General features: G+C 32.1%; 3 protein-coding genes across 5 annotated transcripts; 1 reads left to right on the top strand and 2 right to left on the bottom strand.

The window, feature by feature from the left end:
• The first annotated feature begins 552 nt into the window (after positions 1 to 552).
• On the top strand, positions 553 to 8,833 carry LOC107411955 (uncharacterized). Of its 3 annotated transcripts, XM_016019646.4 has the most exons (15): positions 879 to 1,005; positions 1,816 to 2,048; positions 2,542 to 2,703; positions 3,011 to 3,076; positions 3,457 to 3,597; positions 3,832 to 3,945; positions 4,131 to 4,232; positions 4,343 to 4,528; positions 5,127 to 5,216; positions 5,281 to 5,415; positions 5,530 to 5,652; positions 5,866 to 5,951; positions 6,040 to 6,652; positions 6,833 to 6,910; positions 7,330 to 8,833. In XM_016019646.4, the coding sequence occupies exons 4-15, from the start codon at positions 3,059 to 3,061 to the stop codon at positions 8,371 to 8,373; spliced, it is 2,730 nt and encodes a 909-aa protein (XP_015875132.3). In that variant the 5' UTR covers positions 879 to 1,005; positions 1,816 to 2,048; positions 2,542 to 2,703; positions 3,011 to 3,058; the 3' UTR covers positions 8,374 to 8,833. The 3 variants fall into 3 exon arrangements, with proteins under 3 accessions (XP_015875127.3, XP_015875132.3, XP_024923825.3); XM_016019641.4 differs by lacking the exon at positions 1,816 to 2,048 and having other exon boundaries at positions 553 to 1,005; XM_025068057.3 differs by lacking the exons at positions 879 to 1,005; positions 1,816 to 2,048 and adding an exon at positions 1,649 to 1,742.
• A 2,996-nt stretch (positions 8,834 to 11,829) lies between these two features.
• LOC107411970 (NAC domain-containing protein 73) lies at positions 11,830 to 15,319 on the bottom strand. Its single transcript, XM_048471790.2, has 4 exons — positions 14,940 to 15,319; positions 14,606 to 14,855; positions 14,264 to 14,453; positions 11,830 to 12,942 (listed from the first exon to the last, which is right to left on the bottom strand). Exons 2-4 carry the CDS (start codon positions 14,759 to 14,761, stop codon positions 12,320 to 12,322), a joined length of 969 nt encoding a protein of 322 aa, XP_048327747.2. The 5' UTR covers positions 14,762 to 14,855; positions 14,940 to 15,319; the 3' UTR covers positions 11,830 to 12,319.
• Positions 15,320 to 21,849: 6,530 nt separating this feature from the next.
• LOC107411809 (serine/threonine-protein kinase-like protein ACR4) lies at positions 21,850 to 23,956 on the bottom strand. Its single transcript, XM_060813943.1, has one exon. It carries the CDS (start codon positions 23,367 to 23,369, stop codon positions 22,347 to 22,349), a length of 1,023 nt encoding a protein of 340 aa, XP_060669926.1. The 5' UTR covers positions 23,370 to 23,956; the 3' UTR covers positions 21,850 to 22,346.
• Between the last annotated feature and the right edge of the window lie 717 nt (positions 23,957 to 24,673).

The raw sequence follows: 24,673 nt of genomic DNA, 5'->3' as shown, positions 1-24,673 counted from the left end.
TATTCTTTTACAATGATAATTTTATTGTTGTATCAAATTACTAAAAATAACAATTATTAAGTAATAATTACATAGAAACATATTCTAAAACTATCAAAATAAATGCTATTCTTCAACTATTTCACTTTTTAACATTTTCTTCTTATTATTATGTACATGTTTCTTTATTTTCGATCTCACTTTAAGCTTTAGTGTTGAGAAAACAACATGAAAGTGCTATCTCCACGGGTAAAACCATGATACACTTTGATAGATGGGACGAGAGGGAGATCCAAAATGTTGAAACAAAATGTGGGCTTTCATTCGATTTTATACCAACCTTAGCCCATGCTTCTACCTTGTGCATTCAGCCCTGTCCAGTAAGATGGGACTCTTGGGCCTGTATACTAAGCTCATTAGCTTAATTACCACGCTGTCTTTCCGAGGTTATAGTAAATGACGACTTTATCCATTCTTTGGACCGAATTACGGCCACCACTTTGAGGTGCGTAACTGTAATTTTACAAGTTTTCACTTACTCTTTCTCGATGCGGTATCAAAGTCCACAAACCTGCGTGACTTGTTTCCCTCCCCAATTTTAAACCCCCCAAAATTGATCAGTCTCTCAGTGTACGAGGACTGGAAAAAGAAAAGCAAAAGGAAAGTAGAAACAAAAACAATCAGGAAAAAACACCGATACAGGGTGGAAGTGAAAACACAGATCAGAAGCAAGAAGACGAAGAATAAGCAAAAAGAGGAAGCGAAAAGATGATGAAATTTTTCAGAGGAAAAGACAATTCCCCAGATGTTTCACCCCACTCCTTGTCTTCGTCACCGTCGCCGTCGTCGTCGTATACGTCGGTGACCGGTCCGGCCCGGCCACTCCGACTTGTCTACTGCGATGAGAAAGGGAAGTTTCGGATGGATCCTGAAGCGGTTGCTTCGCTTCAGCTCGTGAAGGGACCCATTGGTGTGGTCTCCGTCTGTGGTCGTGCTCGCCAAGGCAAGAGCTTCATTCTGAACCAGGTGATTCCTTGTTGTTCTTTTTCTCTAATTTGGTACAAATATAATCAACTAATTTTTTTTTCTTTGGTTTTATTTATCAAATTTTTTTTTCCCTGAAGTCTAGGGTTTGTGATGTTAGGTATCTCTTCAAATTATAGTTACGAAAGTGTTTCTTTTTTCCTTTTTTGGCTTTGAAAGTCGAATGTGTGGGGTTTTTTAAAATGTTTTGTAGCAATAGAAGTGTTTCCGAAGTGTGAATTCATATAGGTTGGTGGTATCTTGTGGGCCATTGTCACTAGGTAAGTCGGAACAACATAGGGCATACATTTAATGTTTATGAAGTTGAGGTGCTGTAATTTATGAAGGAGAGAGGATACTTCTGTTGTTTATATTGATGCCAAAATGTCTCGTATGTGGAGCTCCCCGCCCAGAGACGCGTGACAGACCCAGGTTATGCTTGGCGCCAGCTACATAAGCTACCTATTTAGTTGGAAAAAGTATACAAATTGAACTGAAGAAGAGTGAAATGATGGCACGAGTGATTATACAAGTGATGGTTCACTAATTTTGTCCTAGAGTTTTGAAGCATCCCTAGGATTTAGATGTGGCTGCTAGCTGGTTTCAGTCTCTGAACCTAAGGTAGGGAACCTTTTTATGGTGGAAGTAGACATGGGTAGCCGGGTTTCTTCAGTTAAGAGGAGGTGGTGGTGGAGCTCACAGCTTATGGATACATTGAGGACTAAGACTTGGAGCTTCAGGTAATTTGTTATGCCATGCTTGTCACTAGCTAAACTGTTTTTTTTTTTTTTTTTTTTTTTTCTTTTCCCCCAGTTAGTTGAAACCGTTGAAAAGGAAATGTAGAAGAGTTCAAAGAGGTCAAAGGTGACTGGTACAAATGTTAGCCAATTATGCATCTGGAGTTTTGAGGTATTCCAAGGATTTTGATGTGACCGCAAGGTTGCTCCTTTTAAGGGACAATTCAGAAGGATAGCGGGATGGAAAGGACATGTAGAATTCTAGGATAGGCTAAGTAGCTCAGATATGTCAACCAGGGTTTTATATAAGTACGTAATTTATGTTGAGCTTGCATTAAATTCTATTACTTTTTGTCACTAAAGCAGATATCTTTGGAAAAACTGAAAGTTATATATCTGTTCTGCTCATTTTTTATTATTGGTATTAACAGAGTAGAACTTTGCATGTTCTACATGGATATTATTTTCTATTTATGTTTTCAGCATCCCAGTAAGTGAAGTTATGTTATCTTTAATTGAATAGTCACACATTTGATGCATGTTAGGAAGATATGTGGATGTCCAACTCAAACCATCCTGTCTTCTTCTTCTTCTTTTTATTTTTATTTTTATTTTTTTTATTTTTATTTTTATTTTTAAAATAAATTTTCTTATCAACTCAGATTGTCTGTTGAAATTTATAGTTTTGACTCCTTGATCTTTGCATTAAGAATTTTATCTTGCATGTTTGCTTGTTTGCCATTGTACTATTTGTATATAAAATTTGTAAATTAAGTGCAATGCTTGAATTTATTTGTTGTAGCTCCTTGGGAGGAGTAGTGGATTTCAAGTAGCATCAACTCATCGGCCTTGTACCAAAGGGCTTTGGTTGTGGAGTGCGCCCTTGAAGAGAACTGCTCTTGATGGAACAGAGTACAATCTTTTACTGTTAGACAGTGAAGGAATAGATGCTTATGATCAAACGGTTAGCTTTCATTCCATTGCTAATAACATCTGGGGGGTGATTTTTTATTTTTTTTTCTCCTTTTATTCCTTTTCCCCCGCTATCAATTTAATTGATTGTGGAAGAAATACCTTTTTGGCTGATTGTAATACTTCTTATTGCTTTTTTATTATTATGTTTAATTTTAGTTTGAAGAAGGTATACGTTAACTCTATTACTACCCTTGTTCCTTTGGACTGTATCTAATTTTGTTTGTTATCTTTATGAATAATCCTTCGCTAAACCATGATGCATAGTCTAACTTGACTCATTTTTTATCTTCTTGCAGGGAACATATAGCACACAAATATTTTCCTTGGCTGTCCTCTTGTCCAGCATGTTCATTTATAACCAGGTTAGGCAATGCTGACTTGTTGCAATGTCATGACCTATAATCCAAAGGCACTTAGAAAGAGATAATTAATTAAAAATTCAACATAAAAAGATATAAACCTATGATGAGAATTTTATTCTTTCGGGAAGCACTACTTGCTCATTTTTCCTAGTAAATCTCTCATCATTGTTTATGATGTAATATACTTACATCATTAGGGCTTTGGCTTAGGTAAGAAATAAGGGTTTGCTTAGAGAACACAATTTTGCAATTTACTCCATTGATTAACCTTGCAGTCTTTTCTGCTCATACAATTTGTTTTGACCTTTTGGTGAAATCTTATTTATTTTCTTGCATCAGATTTATTGATTAAATTATCTCATATTTCCTTTATCAATCAGATGGGTGGCATAGATGAAGCTGCATTGGATCGTCTTTCTCTTGTCACTCAAATGACCAGACATATCCGTGTTAGAGCAGGAGGAAGAAGTTCAGCTTCTGAACTTGGGCAGTTCTCCCCGATCTTTGTGTGGCTTCTAAGGGTAATTTGATTAAATTAAGTTATTTTCTGTGCTATAGTAATATTAATGGAATTAACTATTGTTCTTCTTCTTCTTCTTCCTCTTCTACTTTTCTCTCTTTTTTTTTTTTTTTTTCCCTCTCTCTCTCATTGTAAGCATTCTTGTTGTAATTGTTTCACAAGCATGTAGGCTTTCAGTTAGAATGTATCTTATGGTCCTAAGTATGTTACCGCATTTTCAACTTCTTGGTTGCAGGATTTTTATTTGGATTTGGTAGAGGATAATAGGAGGATAACTCCCCGTGACTATCTAGAGCTTGCTTTGAGGCCAGTTCAAGGTGGTGGAAAAGACATAGCTGCCAAAAATGAGGTATTATCATATTCTTTTAGTACTGTAAGATTGCAGATGTCTAGCCAAGAGAAATGAAAAGGTTTAATTTTTAACTTAAAGAATTTTTATCCAGTCTTGTCTTGTTGTGCACATAGAGCACTGGGATTTTTAAACTATTTTTTTCCTTGTGGAGGTTCTGATGTTCTAATGGAAATGATCAATAGATTCGCGACTCCATTCGAGCTCTTTTTCCAGATAGAGAATGCTTCACCCTTGTACGGCCATTGAACAACGAAAATGATCTGCAGAGACTCGATCAAATATCTGTTAGTACTTGCTTTCATGCTACTTTCTTTTGTCTCTTTTTAGCTGTTATGAGGTTATATTTTATGCTTCACTTTATAATTTGTGTCCTGAAGTTAAGTTTTGTATGCAGTTGGACAAATTAAGGCCCGAATTTAGATCTGGACTGGATGCTTTAACAAAGTTTGTTTTTGAAAGAACAAGACCCAAGCAGGTTGGGGCAACCATAATGACTGGTCCAGTTCTTGTTGGCATCATTGAGTCTTATCTAGAGGCTCTTAATAATGGTGCTGTTCCTTCAATTTCCTCTTCATGGCAGGTTTGTATCTCTTTAAATCTCTCTTGTATTAATGCAGGTATTTATAAAGGATACAAATCGCTTATGTGGGCATGGTTTTAGCATTTACGCCTATTATAAAGTTAAACAGCATTAAGATTCAGACATGGAACTTATAAATCTTCTATTAATTTAAGTTAAAAGTGAGGCATAAGAAAAAAGTTCATTAAGCCATTATATCATGCCAGTTTGGGCATGTAGTCAATGAGAGATATACCTGCTTAGATTCAGATTATCAGGATCTCACAAGAATCAAGGGACTGAACCTTTAGCTTATATTATAGAAAAAGTTGGTTAGTAAGATATGATAGGTAAAACTCCTTTATGTATGTGATATTTCAAATACTCACCACTAAAGTTCAATCTGGTTTCTTCTTTTAAATGTCTTATTTATTATTTTTTTTTCTGGACTGTTTCTTTTATATATTTTGAAACTATAATACTCATAATAAAGAGAACAAAAAGGCATTGTTCATAGCATAGAGAGAATACTAAATTAAGGTGTCAATAAGAAATGTATTTGCATTATATATTTCGTACTATTATCGTTTTTATAAAGTTGCCTAGTTTTGTTTCACAGAGTGTTGAAGAAACTGAGTGTCGAAGAGCATATGATACTGCATCTGAGGTTTATATGTCTGCTTTTGACCGTTCGAAGCCTCCAGAGGAAGTAAGTGGTGCATGATGTCTTAATTGTGATTATATTTATTATTTACTAATTCCAGATGCTGTAGGCTGCATTGAGGGAAGCGCATGAAGAAGCAGTTCAAAAATCGCTGGCTACATTTAATGCTGCTGCTGTAGGGCTTGGTTCAGCTAGGAAGAAATATGAGGGGCTTTTGCAAAAATTCTTCAAAAAGGCACTTGAGGTAATCTTAGTCTCCTCTGGACAAAGCTCGATCTAGATGTTTTGAAAATGCAAAAGTGAACATGTCATGCATGATCCACATTGTCTTATTGATTTTAATTGGCTAAAATTGCAGGATTATAAGAGGAATGCGTATATGGAGGCAGAGCTGCGATGTTCAAATGCCATTCAAAGCATGGAAAGGAAGCTGAGAACAGCTTGTCATGCCACTGATGCTAATATTGATGCTGTTGTGAAGGTAAACTTTTATTAGCTGATGCTGTTCTTATTTCTTATGTATATGAGGGTCTTCAATGCAACTTCAAGAAAAAAATAATTTCTCTGCAACGTTGACTGCAGACAATCAGTTGTATCATTATCTGGCCGTGAAAATGTGCTTTGAGTAGGATATGCCTCAAGCTGATTTTACTACTTTTGAGGGGTAGTTAGTGATATTTGATTTATTTTATAGGTCCTTGATGATCTTATATCTGAGTATGAGGCATCATGTCATGGGCCAGGAAAATGGCATAAACTGGCTATGTTCATGCAAAAGAGGTTTGTGTTTGTCTTTTGACCTCCCTGTTTTTTCTGAATGTTTTTTAGCTTGTATCTTACTGTTTCTTGAATGCAACCAAACTTTCAGTTTGGAGGGCCCCATACTTGACCTTGTTAAGCAACTAATTAATCAAGTTGGATCAGAGAAGAATTCCCTCTTGTTGAAATGTCGCTCAATTGAAGATAAGTTGGGGTTGCTTAACAAGCAGCTAGAAGGTAGTGAGAAGTCTAAGTCTGAATATCTGAAGCGTTATGAGGATGCTATCAGTGACAAGAAGAAGCTAGCTGATGAATATATGAGCCGCATAACAAACTTACAGAGTAATTGCAGTTCACTTGGTGAGAGATGTTCTAGCTTATTAAAAACATTGGATTCTACAAAGCAAGAATCTTCAGAATGGAAAAGAAAATACGACCAGGTCCTATCCAAGCAGAAAGCTGAGGAAGACCAAGCTAGTTCTGAAATTGCGGTCCTCAAGTCTCGAAGCAGTGCTGCTGAAGCAAGGCTAGCTGCAGCTCGGGAACAAGCACAGTCTGCTCAAGAGGAGGCAGAGGAATGGAAGAGGAAGTATGACATTGCTTTCAGAGAAGCAAAAGCTGCCCTTGAAAAGGCTGCAATTGTCCAAGAACGCACAACCAAGGAAACACAAAAGAGAGAAGATGCTATTCGGGAAGAATTTGCAAACACTTTGGCCGAGAAGGTGACTTTCTCTTTATGCCTCTTAAATGAAGCAGGCATGCGCAGAAACAGTCATGTTATCTCTCTTTTTTGGGATAAGAAAAGTCATGTTCTCTTGTCTCTATGCTTTAATTAATTAGTGTGGAATATTGAAATGAATTATGGTCTTTTTGATTTGTCTTCTTTGTTAACAAACTTGCAGGATGAAGAAATAAAGGATAGAACAGCAAAGATTGAATATGCTGAGCAATGCTTGGCTACTCTTAAGTTGGAGTTGAAGGTGAGAATCTTATTTCCATTTGTTCAGAAGCAGATGATGTGTTGTTACTTATTATAAAGCTCTGTGGAGTTCTACTGCTGAAAATTTTAGTTATATGATGCATTTGGTTTGGATAACTGCTTTGTTTGTGTTTGATATGAAATATTATTCTGGAGACATTACGTTACACTTTTTAATTGTCTTGAGGTTCGTTTCTGTTCTCTTTCTAGTCCAAAAATTTGCTTGAGCTTTCATGTTATATAGGTTGCAGACCATATGAACTAATTCCTTTATCTGAAAGAATGCTCTCTAGAAATGATATTTGAACTTTGGATTAACTGAATATTTGGCTTCCCTTTTGTTGTGTCTTGGACTAGATTGTCTGTTTGAATACATGTACTTAGTAGTGGAGATGCTTGACATTAACAAGTCCTTTGTAGGCTGCCAAATCAAAAGTTGATAGTTATGATGCTGAAATATCTACAATGAAGCTCGAAGTTAAAGAGTTAAGTGAGAAATTTGAAGCTGCAAATGCTAGGGCCCACTCATTTGAGAGAGAGAAAAAGATATTGGAGCAGGAGAAGATCTATCTGGAGCAGAAGTACCTATCTGAGAGCAAGAGGTTCGAGGAAGTCCAGGAGAGGTGCAAAATAGCAGAAAAGGAAGCTACAAGAGCAACTGAAATTGCTGATAAAGCACGGATTCAATCAGACACTGCTCAAAAGGAAAAAGGGGAGATGCAGAGGTTGGCAATGGAAAGACTGGCTCAAATTGAGAGGGCTGAGAGGTATATCGAGAATCTTCAAAGAGAGAAAAAAGATTTGGGGGATGATGTAGAGAGAGTTCGTGTATCAGAGATGGAAGCTCTTTCAAAAGTTGCTCTACTTGAGGCAAGAGTTGAAGAAAGAGAAAGAGAAATAGAGTCATTGTTGAAATCAAACAATGAGCAGAGAGCTAGTACAGTGAAAGCCCTTCAGGATCTTTTGGACACTGAACGTGCAGCACATGCAGATGCAAACAACAGGGCAGAAGCCCTCTCTCTTCAGCTACAAGCCACACAGTCAAAACTTGACTCCCTACAGCAGGAATTGACTTCTGTTAGACTGAATGAAACAGCATTGGATAGTAAGCTCAAGACTGCTTCACATGGAAAACGATCAAGGGTTGACGATTATGAAATGGGTGTCGAATCTGTTCAAGACATGGATATGAATGACAAAGTTTTAAGAGGAAATAAAAGGTCCAGAAGCACGACTAGCCCTCCAAAGCACACACAGACAGGAGATGGGGGTTCCATATTCAGGGCTGATGATGAGAACCATAGTCAGCAAACTAATCAGGAGGACTACACAAAATTCACAGTTCAGAAACTGAAGCAAGAACTGACAAAACATAACTTTGGTGGTGAGCTACTGCAGTTGAGGAATCCCAACAAAAAGGAGATCCTTGCTCTGTATGAAAAGTGCGTCTTACAGAAATCATGAGCCGTTAAACCTCTTCTATGCAGATGATGTGTGTATTATACAGGAAGTTGACTCTATAAAACAGTGTAGGGGCTAGGTGAGCTTATGCTTTCAAATTCATTCATAAAAACATCTCATCAACATTTTGTGCAAAGGCGAGCTTCTTTTCATTTTGGGTTCTTCTTTTGAAAATTATTCTAGTGTAACCAGGCGAAGTTTAATTTCTTAGTAGTGCTTATCACTGACCTCAACATCCTTTTTAGGTGACCTTTGGCTCTTTTTTACCTTAATTTATTTTCTTCAATCTTCTTGTGTTTTCTGGGTTTATATTGGTTATGGTAACCGTACAGTGTGAATTCTTGTTGATAGGGTTTATGTGGTGTGTGCCAAAAGCAATTGTTGGTTTGGTAGGGTCAATTATCATGATTGTAATGACGATGGAAGATGGTATAATATGTTTGTGTGGTTTTTTTATACTCTACTATTTTTACTTGTGTGTTACTTTTATTTGTAGTAGAGTATTGGTTTTTGAAAATGACCTAGAGTATGTTTGCAATTAGATCTTTCACCTGCTACTAGATTGAAAACATATATAGCACATCTGTCTTTCATTATTGTCATGTATTTCTTTAAAGGGAATAGTTCTAAGCTCAAACTTTTGGTAGGTATAATGTTGAAATGAATAGCTTGAAAATTATTACTTGATGTTGAACCTATAAATTATGGATTTGAATTGGCTGGATATTAAAATTATTACTTAAGTTTAATCAACTGGAATCTGCTGTTTCATTTTAGCCAAATTTTCCTAGGAAAACGAAAAAACGAAGTTTAAAAAATGTATATATATCTAAAACTAAAGTTAAGTCTTAGCTCTTAAGCGTACGAGGGTTGGACGTTAAATTAATATGGTAAGTCGGCAACAGCTCCTATATCGTAAAATAGATACTTAGGAGGAAAGAAAATACAACAATAAACTATTTATTGCATAGAAAGAGTACACATAAGCCTTAACACGACATTCCCTTGGAAGAATTTGCGTAAGGCGATTTAAAGGTTGAAAGGTTAGATATAATTAAAGTAATAATCAGGTTCAAACAAAGTTCATAATATGAAAATTATATGAGATCTTGATTTTTAAGTTTTTGGTTGGAATAGAAGATTTTAATACGTTATTAAAACTATATTTTTAAATTTTAAATCATAATATTTAGGGATAAATACACTTCAGTATTTTTTATAATCACAAATGTTTTAATTGAATTTTCTAAAATCAATTTTAACACATTCATATTTTTTATTTAAAAAATTATTTTAATATGGTCCAATTGCGTTAAATTTAACGGATTTCATGGTGCATGTGATCCCTAAAAAAATTTTTATTTTTATTTTTTATATTTCATTTGTTTATTTTGTAGGAGTAAAATAAAAAAATATTTTAGTATCCTCCAAAATAACTGAATTTTATTTTAGATCTATAAAATCAATTTTTTCACATCGATAAAGAATATTAAATATTTAAAAAAATTTAAGAGCTCAAAAAAAAAATTAAATGCTAAAAAACTTTTAAGAACACGACAAAAATACCAGATAGTAAAAAAAATTTTGATAGCCTCAAAAAAATAAAAGATATTTAAAAAAATTCTAAGAGTCCAAAAAATACCAAATAGTTAAAAAAAAAATTTAAGTATAATAAAAAATATCACATATTCAAAAAAATTCCGAGAGCCTAATTAAAATTTCAGATATTCAAACAATTTTGAAAGCCAAAAAAATTACCAGTTCATTAAAAAATCATATGGTAAAAAAATACTAGATGTTTGAACATTTGATACTTTATTAGATTCTCGAAATGTTTTTTAATATCTAGTATTTTTTTATCATGCTTTCAAAATTTTTTTTTGCCATCTGGTATTTTTTTTGAGCATCTGGTATTTTTTTGATGCTGTCAAAATTGTTTTTATTATCTTATCTTTTTATCGTATTTTCAAAATTTTTTTAGCATCTAATTTTTTGAGGCTCATAGATTTTATTAAATATATAATATTGTTTATCAATGTGAAAAAATTGATTTTAGAAACCCAAAATGAAATTCAGTAACTTTAAAAGGGTACTAAAATGTTTTTTTTTTTACTCCCATAAAGTAAACAAATGAAATTTAAAAAATAATAAAAAATATCATGTGAGGTGCACGTGATTCCAATTTGACGGAATCCCTTAAATTTAACGCAATCGGAATATGTTGAAATAAGTTTTCAAATAGAAAATATGAATGTCTCAAAATTGATTTTAAAAGACTTAATTGAAACAGTTTGATTATAGAGAGTACTAAATGCATTTATCTCTAATATTTAATCTGATTTAATGGTCATCAAAGATAAAATTTAATTTAATAAAATCATAGGTTTTACTCAAACTTAAGTACTGAAAGTAACATTTTAGTCCTATGTATTTTTCTTATCTCGATTCTGTTATCAATTTTATTTTTTAAAACAAACAATCATGTATAATGTGCTCCATAATGCTTCTGAGTTCAAGTACTCCTCAAATTCTACAGTTGAATATTTACATTCTTATCAATATATTATATTGGAGTAATCTTCAATAAATATTCGTTTGAACGATATTTCTCTTGACCTTTTAACATTCACAGGAGTGAGAAACTATATAAGATAATAGTTATATATATATATATATAATATATATATATATATATATAAAATAGAGTTAGACTAAACGAAGTTTGTAATTTGTATTGACTTTCTTATCATTAAATTAAGCTCGTAGACTTTGAATAAGCCAGAATTGTTGCTTGGTTGACAAATAATGTACTAGTATTTTTCCACAGGTTGCATGAAGCCCAAGTATTTCTCAGCGGTCTTCTACAAGCTTCTTGTAACTAGCTGGGTAGAAGTTAAAATGGTATCGAGGTTCGAATATTTTTCCATGGCATCTGTTTGGAGATCCATAGAGACAAATTCTTCAAAGCTTTGACCATTTAGATAATATCATAAATACGAAAAATGAGATACACGACCAAAAGAGATAAGCATGAATTCAAATCATCCCCAAAACACATCGTTTCTGTTCCCTCAAATCTTTCATCAAACTTTCAAGTTACGAAAAATTTGAAAGTCACATCGCAATAATGCTTTTGGACACCAAATTTATATATCATTATATCATCGGATACCTACTGATATAATAATATACAGTAAACAGTTATGCAAATGCATAGATAAATAAACAGACAAAATAAATAATGTCAATATCCAGTCGGTATCCAAGATTTGTTAAATGAACAAAAGATATATATATATATATATACATTTTTTTTTTCTGGGGTAAAACAAAATCTACATATGTTATTATAGAAGAAAACTTTTCCCTGACAGTGTATCGCATTATATACAAAGGATATTTTATTATAGTGCCTAAATAAAAATGTTTTTGCAAGTATAATTATCCTAATCGGCCATATCAGCAACAAGAACACTTCCAATATATTTATTCAGTCAAAAATGTCATAAAGAGCACGGTACACATAAACATAATGATGACACTATAAAACCTATCAAATCTCTAACATATATATGGATGTTCAACAGTAAGAATCATATAAAAAACCGTACAGTTTCTAAAAGACAACGTCACTGTCCCATGCCATGCATAAATATGTATGTGTGTGTGTATATATATTTTTATATATATACATTGCCTGCTCATAATAAGCTTCAAGAACAGTACTGTTAGATATACAGTTATGTCCAAATTAATCTTCTTCACTCCAATTTGGCAGCAATAATATTGCAGTTTTATTTTTCTACTTTTTCTCCTTCTAAAAAACCTCTCAATATATTTTTCTGATAACTTATTTGACTGTTACGCAGCAACACACAGCAGCAAACCATATACAATAAAAGTCATTGTCATTTGCCATATATACCCTACCAAAAGCTCCTCCATTCCATCACTGTTTTCTCTCAAGCTTTCCTTTGCTTGCTTCTGCGGTTAATCGAATAAACGAAGACCCATCACCTTGGACAACCAAATTTGGAATCAACTGTGGTGGGCTTTCTCTATTATGGACCCCTTGAATTTGATGATGATCATAATTAATGAAATTTTGAGGATTATTAAGAGGAGGAGGAGGAGGAGGATTATAATATTCCATCAGGTTTGCCTTCTTTGGTATATGATGATGATGATGACTACTTGGTATGTTGATACTTTTTTCAAATGAATCTTTGATACTTGATCCACACTGTCTAGGCTGTGTTTGGTAGAAAACCTTTGAAACTACCAATTCTCCATCCTTTTCTTCTTCATTGCTGCCAAGATGGTATTGGTGCATAACCCAGTTTGTCTTCTCTGGCTTTCTTTGCCTACCATAGTTGGTGTATAGGACTAGGATCTTTTTGAATCCCTTTACTTCGCCACCAAGGAATACCGGCCTCGTCTTGCCCGTTTTGTGCCATCTTGTCTCGCTTCCATCTTCATCGGTGTTAACCTTTCTCCTTTTCCTTGTTCCCGTTGTGTATGCCTTGGATGGTCGATGAAAGAAATGGCGAATTTGTCCATCTTTGCTTACTCCTGCATGATCAAAATGTTCAAAAGATGTGTCTTTATGTTACTTTTTTTTTAAAAAAAATAAAAAATTGCCTTGTATGGATAAGCTAATTAATTATAGAATTTAGGCATTTTTTAAGTAGAAAATTGGCTAAACAAATAGAGTGGTACATAATGCAGAATTCTGGTAGGAGAGAAGCAATATATATACATATTGAGTCAATCTCCACCAACTTCCTCCTCCTAAGAGATAAAAGAAAGAATGAGGTGGCAAATAATTTCTACCATTCTATATATATAGATATATACACATACAAATTTGTTATAATAAGCGCCTCACCTCCACCATCTTTTTTTTATTTTTTTTAGCAAAATTATATATATATATATATATATATATATATTGTACTACTTTTTATATCTAGCCACTTAAATTTCTTTTTACAAAACTATGGAAATTAATTCGATACTTGTTTTGTACTGATTATAAGGATAAGCATGCTGTTGTTTCAGTTCAGCTAGCAATGATAATTAATAGTAAGAAAATCCATTTTAATTTCTTGTCATGCTTCCATTGACAATAAAAGCATACGTATTTACACATAATTAATGATATATGGTTGAGCGTCCAATATTATTCAACAAAATCTCAATGTGTTTTGATATCCAAGGCTTATATAACCTTAGTTTTAATTCATGGGCAGGTTGGAATATTAATATTCGACGATCAATGATCAATTGAAGAATTTTACTATATGTGTGTATATATATATATATATATATATATATAAGAGAAGAAATATTAAAAAGATGTTTCTACGTGTTAGAAAAATATTCATGGCCAAAAAAAGGCAATACACATTGAGATGTTATAAGAAAGCCAAGCAAAGCCATGTGGTTATGTTGGTTTTTATGTTTCTTTCAATTCTCCATCTAGGAATAGAGACGTTATCTAAGAGAATTGAATTTCTATTTTAAGTATATATAATAAATATATATATATATGTATTTAGCTTTTCAGTTTTTTAAGAAGAAAAATCTCTTGAATTTCAGGTGTTTCTTTTGTTGTCACTCACATAAAATTTTGAGAATAAGAAAAGGGGGTAAAGCAAATCATAGGAGCAAGAGTGTATGATCTTCTTGGTAATCATTTTAAAATGGGTTATAAACTTTCGCAGCTTTAATTTTCTCCAATTCTCAAAGCCGGCTTTAAACCTTGTTTTGTTTGGACATCTTAAATCTCTAGATAGTGTTAGCTAGCCTCATGAAAATTAGCCCTAAAATTACAAAATTCAAAAACACAAATTTAAAAATTTAAAAAAAAAAAAGAAAGAAAAAGAAATACCTGGTAGCTTTTCAGGGTGAGTGTAGCAAATTCCATTCTCTCCCTCCAAAGTTGGTATGAATTCATCTATAAGGGGATGAAGTTTTCTTCTATCAGAAAGCACTTTTGCCTCTAAATGTTCAAGAATTTCTTGGTCAGTCGGATCAAACTTCACACCAGCTGGTAGACCTGGCAAATCATGTATTCCCGCCTAGTAATTTCACATAATTAGACCGAAAAATCCACCCACGGAAAAAACATTAAATAAAAAAGTAGTGAAGATTTAACAAAATTAACTACGAAGACAGAAATTAAGAAGATAATCTTATATATAATACATAAAATAATCAAATTAACAAAAACCTGGTCTTGGAACTCTATATGGTGACCACAAGATGGACATGTTACGGTCCGAAATTCGTCATTTTTGGTCTGCGAAATCGTGACACTTGCATCGTTTGAGGTTGTTGTGATAATCTGAATAGCCCTTTCGTCGTCTGAGTCATTACACCATGTCATCTCTCTGCAGGTGTTGCTTTGAGTTTCATCCCAAAGCTGAATTCTTCCTGATCCTATTTCTTCCACTTCTTCAAAAATATGCTAAAAACTTACTCTAGACAAAATACCCACATCAAAGAAGGAAAAAAAAAAAAAAAAAAAAAATCTCTTTAAAGCAAGCTGGTTGTCACTTTTATACCACGTTTTCCATAACCACCTTCTCCTTCTTCTTGATGTTAGGGCAGGAATTTGATTCTTTCCCACTTTATTATTTTTTCTTTCTTCCTTTTTTTTTTTTTTTTTTTTCTTTTTTCCTCTTCTTTGCTATATGATTGATATAGGTGTTTTCCCTAGTTCTTGGCACTATCTGTTTTTCTCAGCGAGAGAGAGAGAGAGAGAGAGAGAGAGAGAGGAAAAAAGGGGTAGCTAAGTTGTAAAAAGAAGGGTAAGAGATGAAATATCTACAAATAGAAAAGGTTGCTTGGACGTCAAGTTTGGTTATGCTTGTGTATATACGTTTGTATTAGAGAAAAAATGCAGTCTATAGTTTTGCCCAATTGTTTATTATTATTTGGAGGGGTCATGTGTTCTCTCTTTTATCACATATATTTTATCTAAAAAGATAAAACAAATAAGAAACCTAATTAATGTGAAAAGGGCTAGCTAGAGTGGAGAAGGGGCAACCTGATTCTTTTGAGGACGTTTCACCTCTTTGAGATGTGAGGTTGGGGGCTCTCGCTGCAGTGTCAACCTAGAGTGTCCTTAAAGCTACTGTAAATTCATAGACACATACATACGAACCAACCTATATGTATATATATATATATATATATACATATCATTATATTAATTAATTAATTGTACCTATATACATATATATACTGTCTATTTCTATGGGGAACAATAATAGGACGCAGTTGCCCAGCATAATATGAACGATATAACCCAATTATAAAATAAACTAAAATATATATACCAACCTCCATGTATATTCCCATTAATCCTTTTCTTCACGTAGACTTCTCATGTTAAGCAAGGAATCACCCTGATCTCTATGTTTTCTGTCTTCTCTCTCAGTCTGCGTATGTCTTCTTCTTCTTCTTCTTTTTTTCTTTTATTTATTTATTTTTTTGGTCGAACAGTCTTTGTATGTCTGAAATGACGTTTTGAAGGGAATTGAAGGTTGTTGGAGTTTTCAATACAATGTTCCGCGTATTAACAGTTATTAATGTTGGAGTTGGACTAATATATTAATTTATAAATTGTTTTCAAATTTGCATATTACGTCACACCTCACCACAATAATTGTCGGGCTTATTAATCCATTAATATTTTGAACATTATACATCTTGGAAAAAATATGAGGAAGATGACAGTTTCGCTCTTTCTACTTTAACTTTAATCCTTCTATTTGATTAATTAGCTCACATTAATCCTTTTTTCTTTTTTGTTTAACCCTTTTGGTGACACTCTAATGGAGAAGTACTTATTTTCTTGGGCAAAATTCTCCAATTCAAATCCCCCACCTCCAAAAAAAAAAAAAAAAAAACATCAAAATAGCTCATATTTATATAAAAGAATTATATCATTATTACCTTTTTGCCAATTTCTTCCCTAATTCATCCTTACAACTAATTAGCTAGTTGATCAAGATTTAATAAAAGCTTAATCTATATCTCCTATTGTGTATCCAAAAATAGAAATAAAAACAATAAAGGCTTAAGATTTGTTGCTTACACACATTACTCTTCTTCCTGTTTTTGCATATACATAAAACAAGAATAAAAAGATCTCTATTAAAATTCTTACAACAACCAGCAACAATATCTTATATTTGTTAATCTTGTCAGCCTAGCAAAAATGGATAATTGAAAGAGACTCTAAAAAAATAAAAAAAACAAATCTAATCAATAATTAAGTTGTTTACATCAAGTTTTAAAAAATTATATAATATGAATAGATATAATAAAAAGAAATATGTGGTTTTTAAAGATCCAAAAAGATATTAAAATATTATATTTATATAATTTTTTTTTTCTATCTTTACTTCCTAGTATTGCATAATAATATATATATATATATATATATTTGGATGTTTAAATGGGTATATGTATATGTGAGGGTGATAGATATAAATAGGTACTATTTTCCGTCGCATATGTTTTAATGAAATTTGGATTCGTTTTCAAATGGATAAATGTAAAAAGCAGCAGCAGTAGCATTGTGACGCCCAAAACGCCTAAAATAATTATTAAATAAATTAATAAATTATATGATATCTGCAGTGAACCGAATGAACGTGATGCAGACATGTCGCTTTTAGCTTAATCAACAAGGATTCAAAGTAGCACCATATATATTATAATCGCCTACAGTGCTACCGCACACGCTCCTAGCAAGCTTGCCATAGAAGATTAGCAACGTCACACTGGAGCCCAAAAAACTATGACACGTGGATCCCCACATTTGGTGACACGTTGGTGATTGCAAAGCGTAGAGATCTGGTAGGTTTTGGTGCGTATAAACATATATATAGTAGATTGGGCGTAGCGTACTCGCCGACATATATATATGTCAAATAAACAAACTTCTCAAGGAAGCCACGCAAGAAGAAGCTTCAGCATTAAGCTTTAGTCATATATATATATATATATATATATATAAAATAAAACTTTAACGTACGGGTTAGGGTCTTCCGAGACTTGACAAGTTGTTCCCGATATAGAAAAGCTCCAAAAGTGGTCGTCTTCCTCAGCTTCTAAACTTTTGCTATCTTGCTCTCTCACATTTCCATAAAAAACTCTCTTTCTCTACTACATGTCTCCATGCAATTTACCAATTAGTCAATTTGGTAATTTAGACTAAGGACTTCTATCATAGCCATTAGACATCTATATATATATATATATATATGGATGTTCCATTCAGCCGAATCTTATAGCAAACAATTTTATGAAGATATAAAAATAGTGTCATTTCAATGTTGAGAATTAGTGTAAATTTATATTAATAGTTGTAGCCTTCAAACAATACAAAAGATACTGTTTGACAATCTAAGTTAAGTAGATTTTATGTTGATAATTGATCAATAAATGATCATAAAATTAAAATATCTATCATGATTTGGATACAAATTAATTGTATACATATGTATATATAGAATCTTTCTTGTGGAAAATCCTAAACAAATTTTATCTAGAACACTAGTAAAGATAACTATTATATATTGCCATTAATACAAGTGTTTCAGATAAAATTCATTCAAAATTTTCCAGGTATGAGAAAAATTATAATATATACATTATATATTTTAATTAAAAAAAAAACTTGGGGTGAGTAAAAAAGGCATGCAAATGCAATTTTGGTTTCCAAATAGTATCTTCATTGATACACCATTGTGTCTATTATCTATATATATATACATATATATTACTCTCTACAAGATGATTATAGATATTAAAAACTAAATTTGATATATATGTTTCTTGCTAATTATAATTTTTGGGATATATGGTAATTTTAATATGATATTAAAGCCTCAGTAAAAGGTTTTATATATATATATATATATATATATAGATGTATAAAATAGTTACGGACTGTTCACATGAGGATAACATAAAAAATCGATGTTTTTTGGAAAAAAAATATCAGCTTTGCTGTGTATGTGTACACAGCATATATAATAAAGCCAATATTTTTTAACAAAAAAGAATATCAAATTTTGATACAGTCCGCATGCAGATAATCCACACTGTAAAATATCCCTATATGTACATACATATATATAACCATAACTAAAATTTTAAAATCTAATATTAAATTTATTAAAAGCTAGTAAACTATTAAAATCCTCGGAAAGACAATAAACCCTTATAACGTTTTTGGGAAATCACTAACAAAATTTAGTTAAGATTCATCTTATTGCTGGTAATAAAGCTGAGCAAGGTGCTCTATGAAAGAAAAACTATATATATATATATATATATATATATATATATATTATTTGAAGGATATACAGTGCAATATTCTTTATGTGGTATGGCCTTGCGGAAGGTGGAGTTAGTTAATTGTGGCAGAATTCGTGTATCTTAATTGGCTTGTGGAGCACGTTCTTCTACAGAAAATGATTGAGATGTATCAAAATTGAGGGACGCGAACTCGTGATTTACACGGATTCGGCCCCTCTGTAACAAGTCCTTATCAAATTAGTAAACAACATATAAAAGTGGCCCTGGATATATACATCGAGCACAAAAATCAAACGAGTTTGAAAAGATTGAGTAATTTTCAACGACTTTTTTGCCCGTCAATACTTTTTATTCTTTATATAGCATTTTAATTACTTTGACTTCACCCTCTCCGGTACACTGAAGATACATAGCAAAAGCCTAGTGGGCTATTATGACCTAACAATTGCTATAGGGGATGACTCTTTGACTATAACTTTTTTTTTTTTTTTTTCAAATTGTCGGTTAGCTTGTCATGATCGATCGTATATTTCGTCCTTAATTTCCTCTTCACAAATGTTGTTACATTGGTAATATATATTCAAGGATGTATTTCACTTGCACCTTTAAAGTTTGCTCTAATCACAATATTCTCAATTTGTTATGGTTTGAAAATTACAACTATCATCTTTATTAAAGATATGAATAATATTATTTTATAGGATGTAAATGAAAACATTAGAAAAAATATTAATAATTTTCTAAAATTTAAAAGAATATTGATAATATTTTTGAAACTACAACGAATAATTTAAATAAACTTTACCAGATGATGAAATTAACCCAATATTTTCAAAAATAAAAAACAATGTTAATACATTGAGGTGACCATAGTTTGTATCATTAATTTCTTATTAACTAAGGACTACTTTAGTATTGCTGTAACTCTTAAAAGAATTAACTTTAACTGTGTTAAAGAAAGAGCAGCTGAAGAAAGAATAAGCCGAGCATTTGGTATCCATAAAACGATGCAGGAAGCAAACGTTAATTGTTGTAAAATTTGACAATTACTGAAATATGCATATAAGTTTACATATTTTTAGAAGAAAAAAAAAATTAATTTCTATGCATTTATGTTATAATTTTTTTTTCTTTTTTATAAAAATTGAATTCAAATTTTTTAAATGTATTTTCATTAGTAACTATATTGAATTCATAATTAAACTTATATGTTAAAAAAATATAAAATTGCTTATGGATAAAATTATGATAAATGAAAGATATTTTGAACATTTAAAATTGTTTATCCTAATTATAAAAGAAACAGAATTTCTGAAAGCAGTTCTCAATCTACTTCTCAAATCAGCTTTGAAACGGTCAAAATTATTAATAATTAGACTAAAAGCAGTTTTACCAAACACTTCTTTCTTCTAAACCCTCTAAAATCAATCCCAAACAGGATCTAACTCAATGGAAAGGATTAATCGTTATGAGTCTTTTTTTATAACGATTCATTGATTATCTCAATTTTCATACCGAACAATAGTTCAATACTTGTAAAATTATTGAAAAAAATAATTACTTATAGCGAATAACTGCTGGTATTTTTAATTTATTATTGTTTCTCCGAGTAAAAGTCCTAAAATGGAATATCTACTTCTAAGATAATTAATAATAATAATAATAATAAGCTAAAAGTTTTATGTTAATTTATGAATTAACAATATATATTTTTATACCATGCAATTGTCCTTAAGCTTAAAGCATCAAGTGTCGTAGATTCTTGCATCACCTATGGGGGCAAAGAATAAACATAAAATATCTACAATGATCGTATCGATCCATCCGACAACTCACATGCATTTTTGGCCCTAAACTCTAAATTTCATGCTCCTACACTAAGAGCTTTTTGACTCTCCCCTTTTTCCATACTCAATAAATGACTAATTAAATTAAACTAAATTTTTAAAAACATATCTACATATATATATATATATATATATATATATATATTTTATAGCATTTCTTTTCTTAATAAATATTTTAAAGATATTCATAACATAACTGAGTGGAGTTCTGAACCCAGGTCATGAGCTTGTATTTAAGGTTGGACTAAAAGTAATCAGAATAGGCTCAATGAGCACCAGCAAGTTGATCATCCATACAAATTTCTCATTTAATTAATAAGCCTACTTCTTTCTTAAAAGATAATAATCTTCTTGAATATGGGATACGGAAAATGAAAAATAAATATTAAAAAAAAAATCCTTGAAAGAGAAATAAAAGCAAACTTATTGTATATGTTTGCAGTTTTTGTTTTGTACTGTTGGTTATGTCTCGCCACCAGTTATGAGTTAGACACTGCTATCTCTCAGAACCATTGCTTTTCTTATTTAACCGATCGTGCCCAGTCTTCATTTTAAAATAATCAACTCGGCCCAATAAACTATTTGCTTGGGTTTGATGATATTGGGCATGAACATTCTGGGCCATCTGCCCAAAGAGAGAGGCTGGCAGCCTGGGATTAACAAATTAAGGATTTCTTTTTCTTTTTTTTTTATTACCAAAAAAAAAAAAAGATTTCTTTTTTTGTTTTATATATATATATATATATATATATATATATATTGGTTAATGGGATTAGCAAAGGATTTGGCTTATGAAAGGAAAAAAATTAAATAGAATAACAGCAACAAGTAAATATCAAAAACAAAAAATAAAAAGGAAAAAACAGAAACAAGTAAATCTGTTCACCATATCCCGGTTGGTAGACCTACCAGAATCTTGGCTTCTTCTTTTTTTTTTTATATATATATATATATAATTTATATACATAAAAATTGACAATTAGGAGTTCTTTTTTTCTAGGATAAATTATTTGTTGGATAACATGATCATTTTAATTTATATATATAAAAATTGACAATTAGGAGTTTTCTTCTCTAGTATTAAATTATTTGTTGGATAACATGATAAAGATGAATATTTTTACTTTTTACGTAATTGCATTGGATAATTCTATTTATTTTTTCGAAAAAAAAATTCTAGGATTTTTAAAAGGAATAAACCCCTTCCAGAGCCATAAAGAGACAGAACTGAAAAGAATTTAATACTAATTAGGGACGTCCTACTCTTACTATCAAAAAAACAACAAGCGGGTCCAACATAAATATGATAGAAAATCAATAATCATACGTAAAATGATTTAGAAAAGATGAAATGTCAAATGAGGTGGCAATGACAAAACAAAAAACGAATAAATACAATAACATATATAATCGAATTGAAAGGAAAATTATAAAAATAAGAAATTGAGTCCCTTTCAAGCACCAAAAAGATCCCCAGTCCAACACGGAACCCCAAAAAATTGAATTCTACCGCCCCAACATGACAAACCCACCGCCATACCTCTCCATTTCAGCGTTCCTTCCTTTTCTCCAAATCCACCAAATATGTCTCCTTAATTTACATAGCTCAAAACTTTGTTACATATATATAAATTTATACAAATTCTTGAAAAAAAACCAAAATTCACCCACCAAAATTTCCCATTTCTTTTCCTTTAGTCATTGAACGCTGCTCTTATCGTTTTAGCATTCAAAAGCTGACTGTACAGATAGTTTAATATGTATTCACGATATATTAAATTTAATTACTCAAGAACATACCTCGATCTCCAAAGTGTTCAAAATGGCTACTACTTGACCAATACAAGGCCTACTCTTTCTTGAATTACCAACACAAGCGGAAGCAACTTTAGCCAACCTAACAATATGTTTAATATCACAAGGAACAACAAGTCTAGGGTCTAAAAGCTCATCAAACCTCATTTGTTTGATCAAAGGCAATGCCCATTTCACAAGCAAACCTTGTTCACATTGCCTACCACTCAAAAGCTCCAACAAAACCACACCAAATCCATAAACATCGCTTTCCTTGCAAGCACCACCCCTTCTTTCACTCCAATACTCATCATCCATATACCCCACTAGCCCTCTCGTCTCTCTAGGTGCCATAAAAGATAGACCATAATCACAAATCCTAGCACAAAATTTCACATCAATCATAATGTTTGAAGGCTTCAAACAACCATGAACTATATTTGGTGCCACACCTTCATGCAAGTACTCGAGCCCTCTCGCCGCTCCGGCCGCGATCCGAAAACGCTTAGTCCAATCCAATAGTGAACCACCATCTGGGTTTTGATGCAAATAGAAGTCCAAGCTCACCATCCCAACAAGCTCCATAACTATGATTCTCTCACCCGGCGCTTCCGAATAACCTATGATCGGTACTATATTAGGATGTTGAGCCAAAGACAGCGATTTAAGTATTGTAGAGAACCCAAAACCGGCATTGCTCAAGACAAGCCGAGGATGAATCCGTTTAACCGCTACAAGTTCACCACCGCCGGCTGTTCCTCCTTCCATTACGGCGGCGTAGACTGTTCCAAGCCGGCCTTCGCCAATGATTCTCAGGCGGTTGAAACCGTCGGTGGCAGCGTCGATGTTGGTCAACGGATATACATGAGCACAAGCCTTGACCGGAAGGGTTTCATGGGATTCAATCGGTTTCTTTTTGCATACGATGACGAGGATGAGGACTATAACCAGAACAGCAAGTGATGTGGAAAAGAGGGACAGAGCGAAAACATAAGCAATCTGTTTGTTGTGGTTCATGTTTGTGAATATGTCTATGTGAAAAACACAAAAAGGCCTTTTTTTTTTTTTTTTTTTTTTTTTGCCTAGATGTTGATGATGGGTTTGAGGAGTAGATAGATGGGAGAGGTTGGCTAGTCAATGGAAAGCTAGTATATAAATAAGCTGCTTTTATATTTATATGGGATTCTAAGCGATGACCAAAATATATATATTTATGTGGATTTTAAAGCTTGGTAAAAACCAAACGTGAGTTTGAGGGAAAAATAAAGAAAAAAAAAAGGTAAAGAAAAGAGTGCTTGTGGGTTTGAAAATTGAGGTCGGATTGGTGAGAGTTGGAAGTTTTCGGGTATAGGTTTTTAGCTAGTTGGTTTATGAGTTGGTCGGCTATATATCTGACTTTATTATGAAAAGAAAATCTAATCTAATGGTAATGAACATGTTAGGAAAAAAGGTTTTTGGAAGTCTTAGCTTTTAGCTTTAATATGACGTATTGATTTTAATTGCCAATACAGTTTTAATTATTTCGTTATTTGTTTGTCATGCTTATGTAGCTCTCCAAGATTGGCCTTCCTTAATCCCTGCTAACAGACATCAAAATCTTGTCAACAATTTGATTATACATGGGATTTAAACTATTTTACATATTTCCTACACTCGCATGCTTCATGTGATGGTGAAATTTTGATATTTTATCATTTTGGCTTCAACCCACCAAAACTACTCTATATTTTGCTTTTATTTGTCAGATTTTATTTGGTTTTTTAATTTGTTAAAAATTTTCACTTCTAATCCACCATAAAAGATTGAAAATAGAAATGAAAATAATTAGTATATTGTATCCAACCCAAGGATACTTAAGAAAATGAATTAAATATAATATCTTTACATAAGAGACGGAATTAATGGTTATTAATATTAAAGCAAATCTTGTTGTTGAAGTTTGATGGAAGAGTTTTAATAACTTTTTTTTTTTTTTTTTAAACCAAGAGTCTTGATACGCATATTTAGAGAAGAATATAACTTAAATGGTCGGAATTCAATATGTCTAAGATATCTCTCATGAAAATTAATTTTACATAATATAGAAATGAATCTGTTTGGAATCTTGGACAGATCTCAGAGGTTAAAAACACTCTAATAATTTTTTAGAAAGCTTTAAATTCTTTGTTGCGAGGGAAAACTACAAATCTGAGATGTTAGAACCTTATCCTTTCCAAGAGAAGTTAGAAACCATACATATGGCCCATTGGATACAACTAACTACCTTTTTCGTATATAAATTTATATACACGATAATGTTTATTTATTAAAATACTTAAAAC

Source organism: Ziziphus jujuba, chromosome 1 (assembly GCF_031755915.1).
Source record: "Ziziphus jujuba cultivar Dongzao chromosome 1, ASM3175591v1".
Classification (NCBI taxonomy): domain Eukaryota; kingdom Viridiplantae; phylum Streptophyta; class Magnoliopsida; order Rosales; family Rhamnaceae; genus Ziziphus; species Ziziphus jujuba.
Note: the sequence above shows the minus strand (reverse complement) of the source record. Positions and strands in the feature narration are given on the sequence as shown.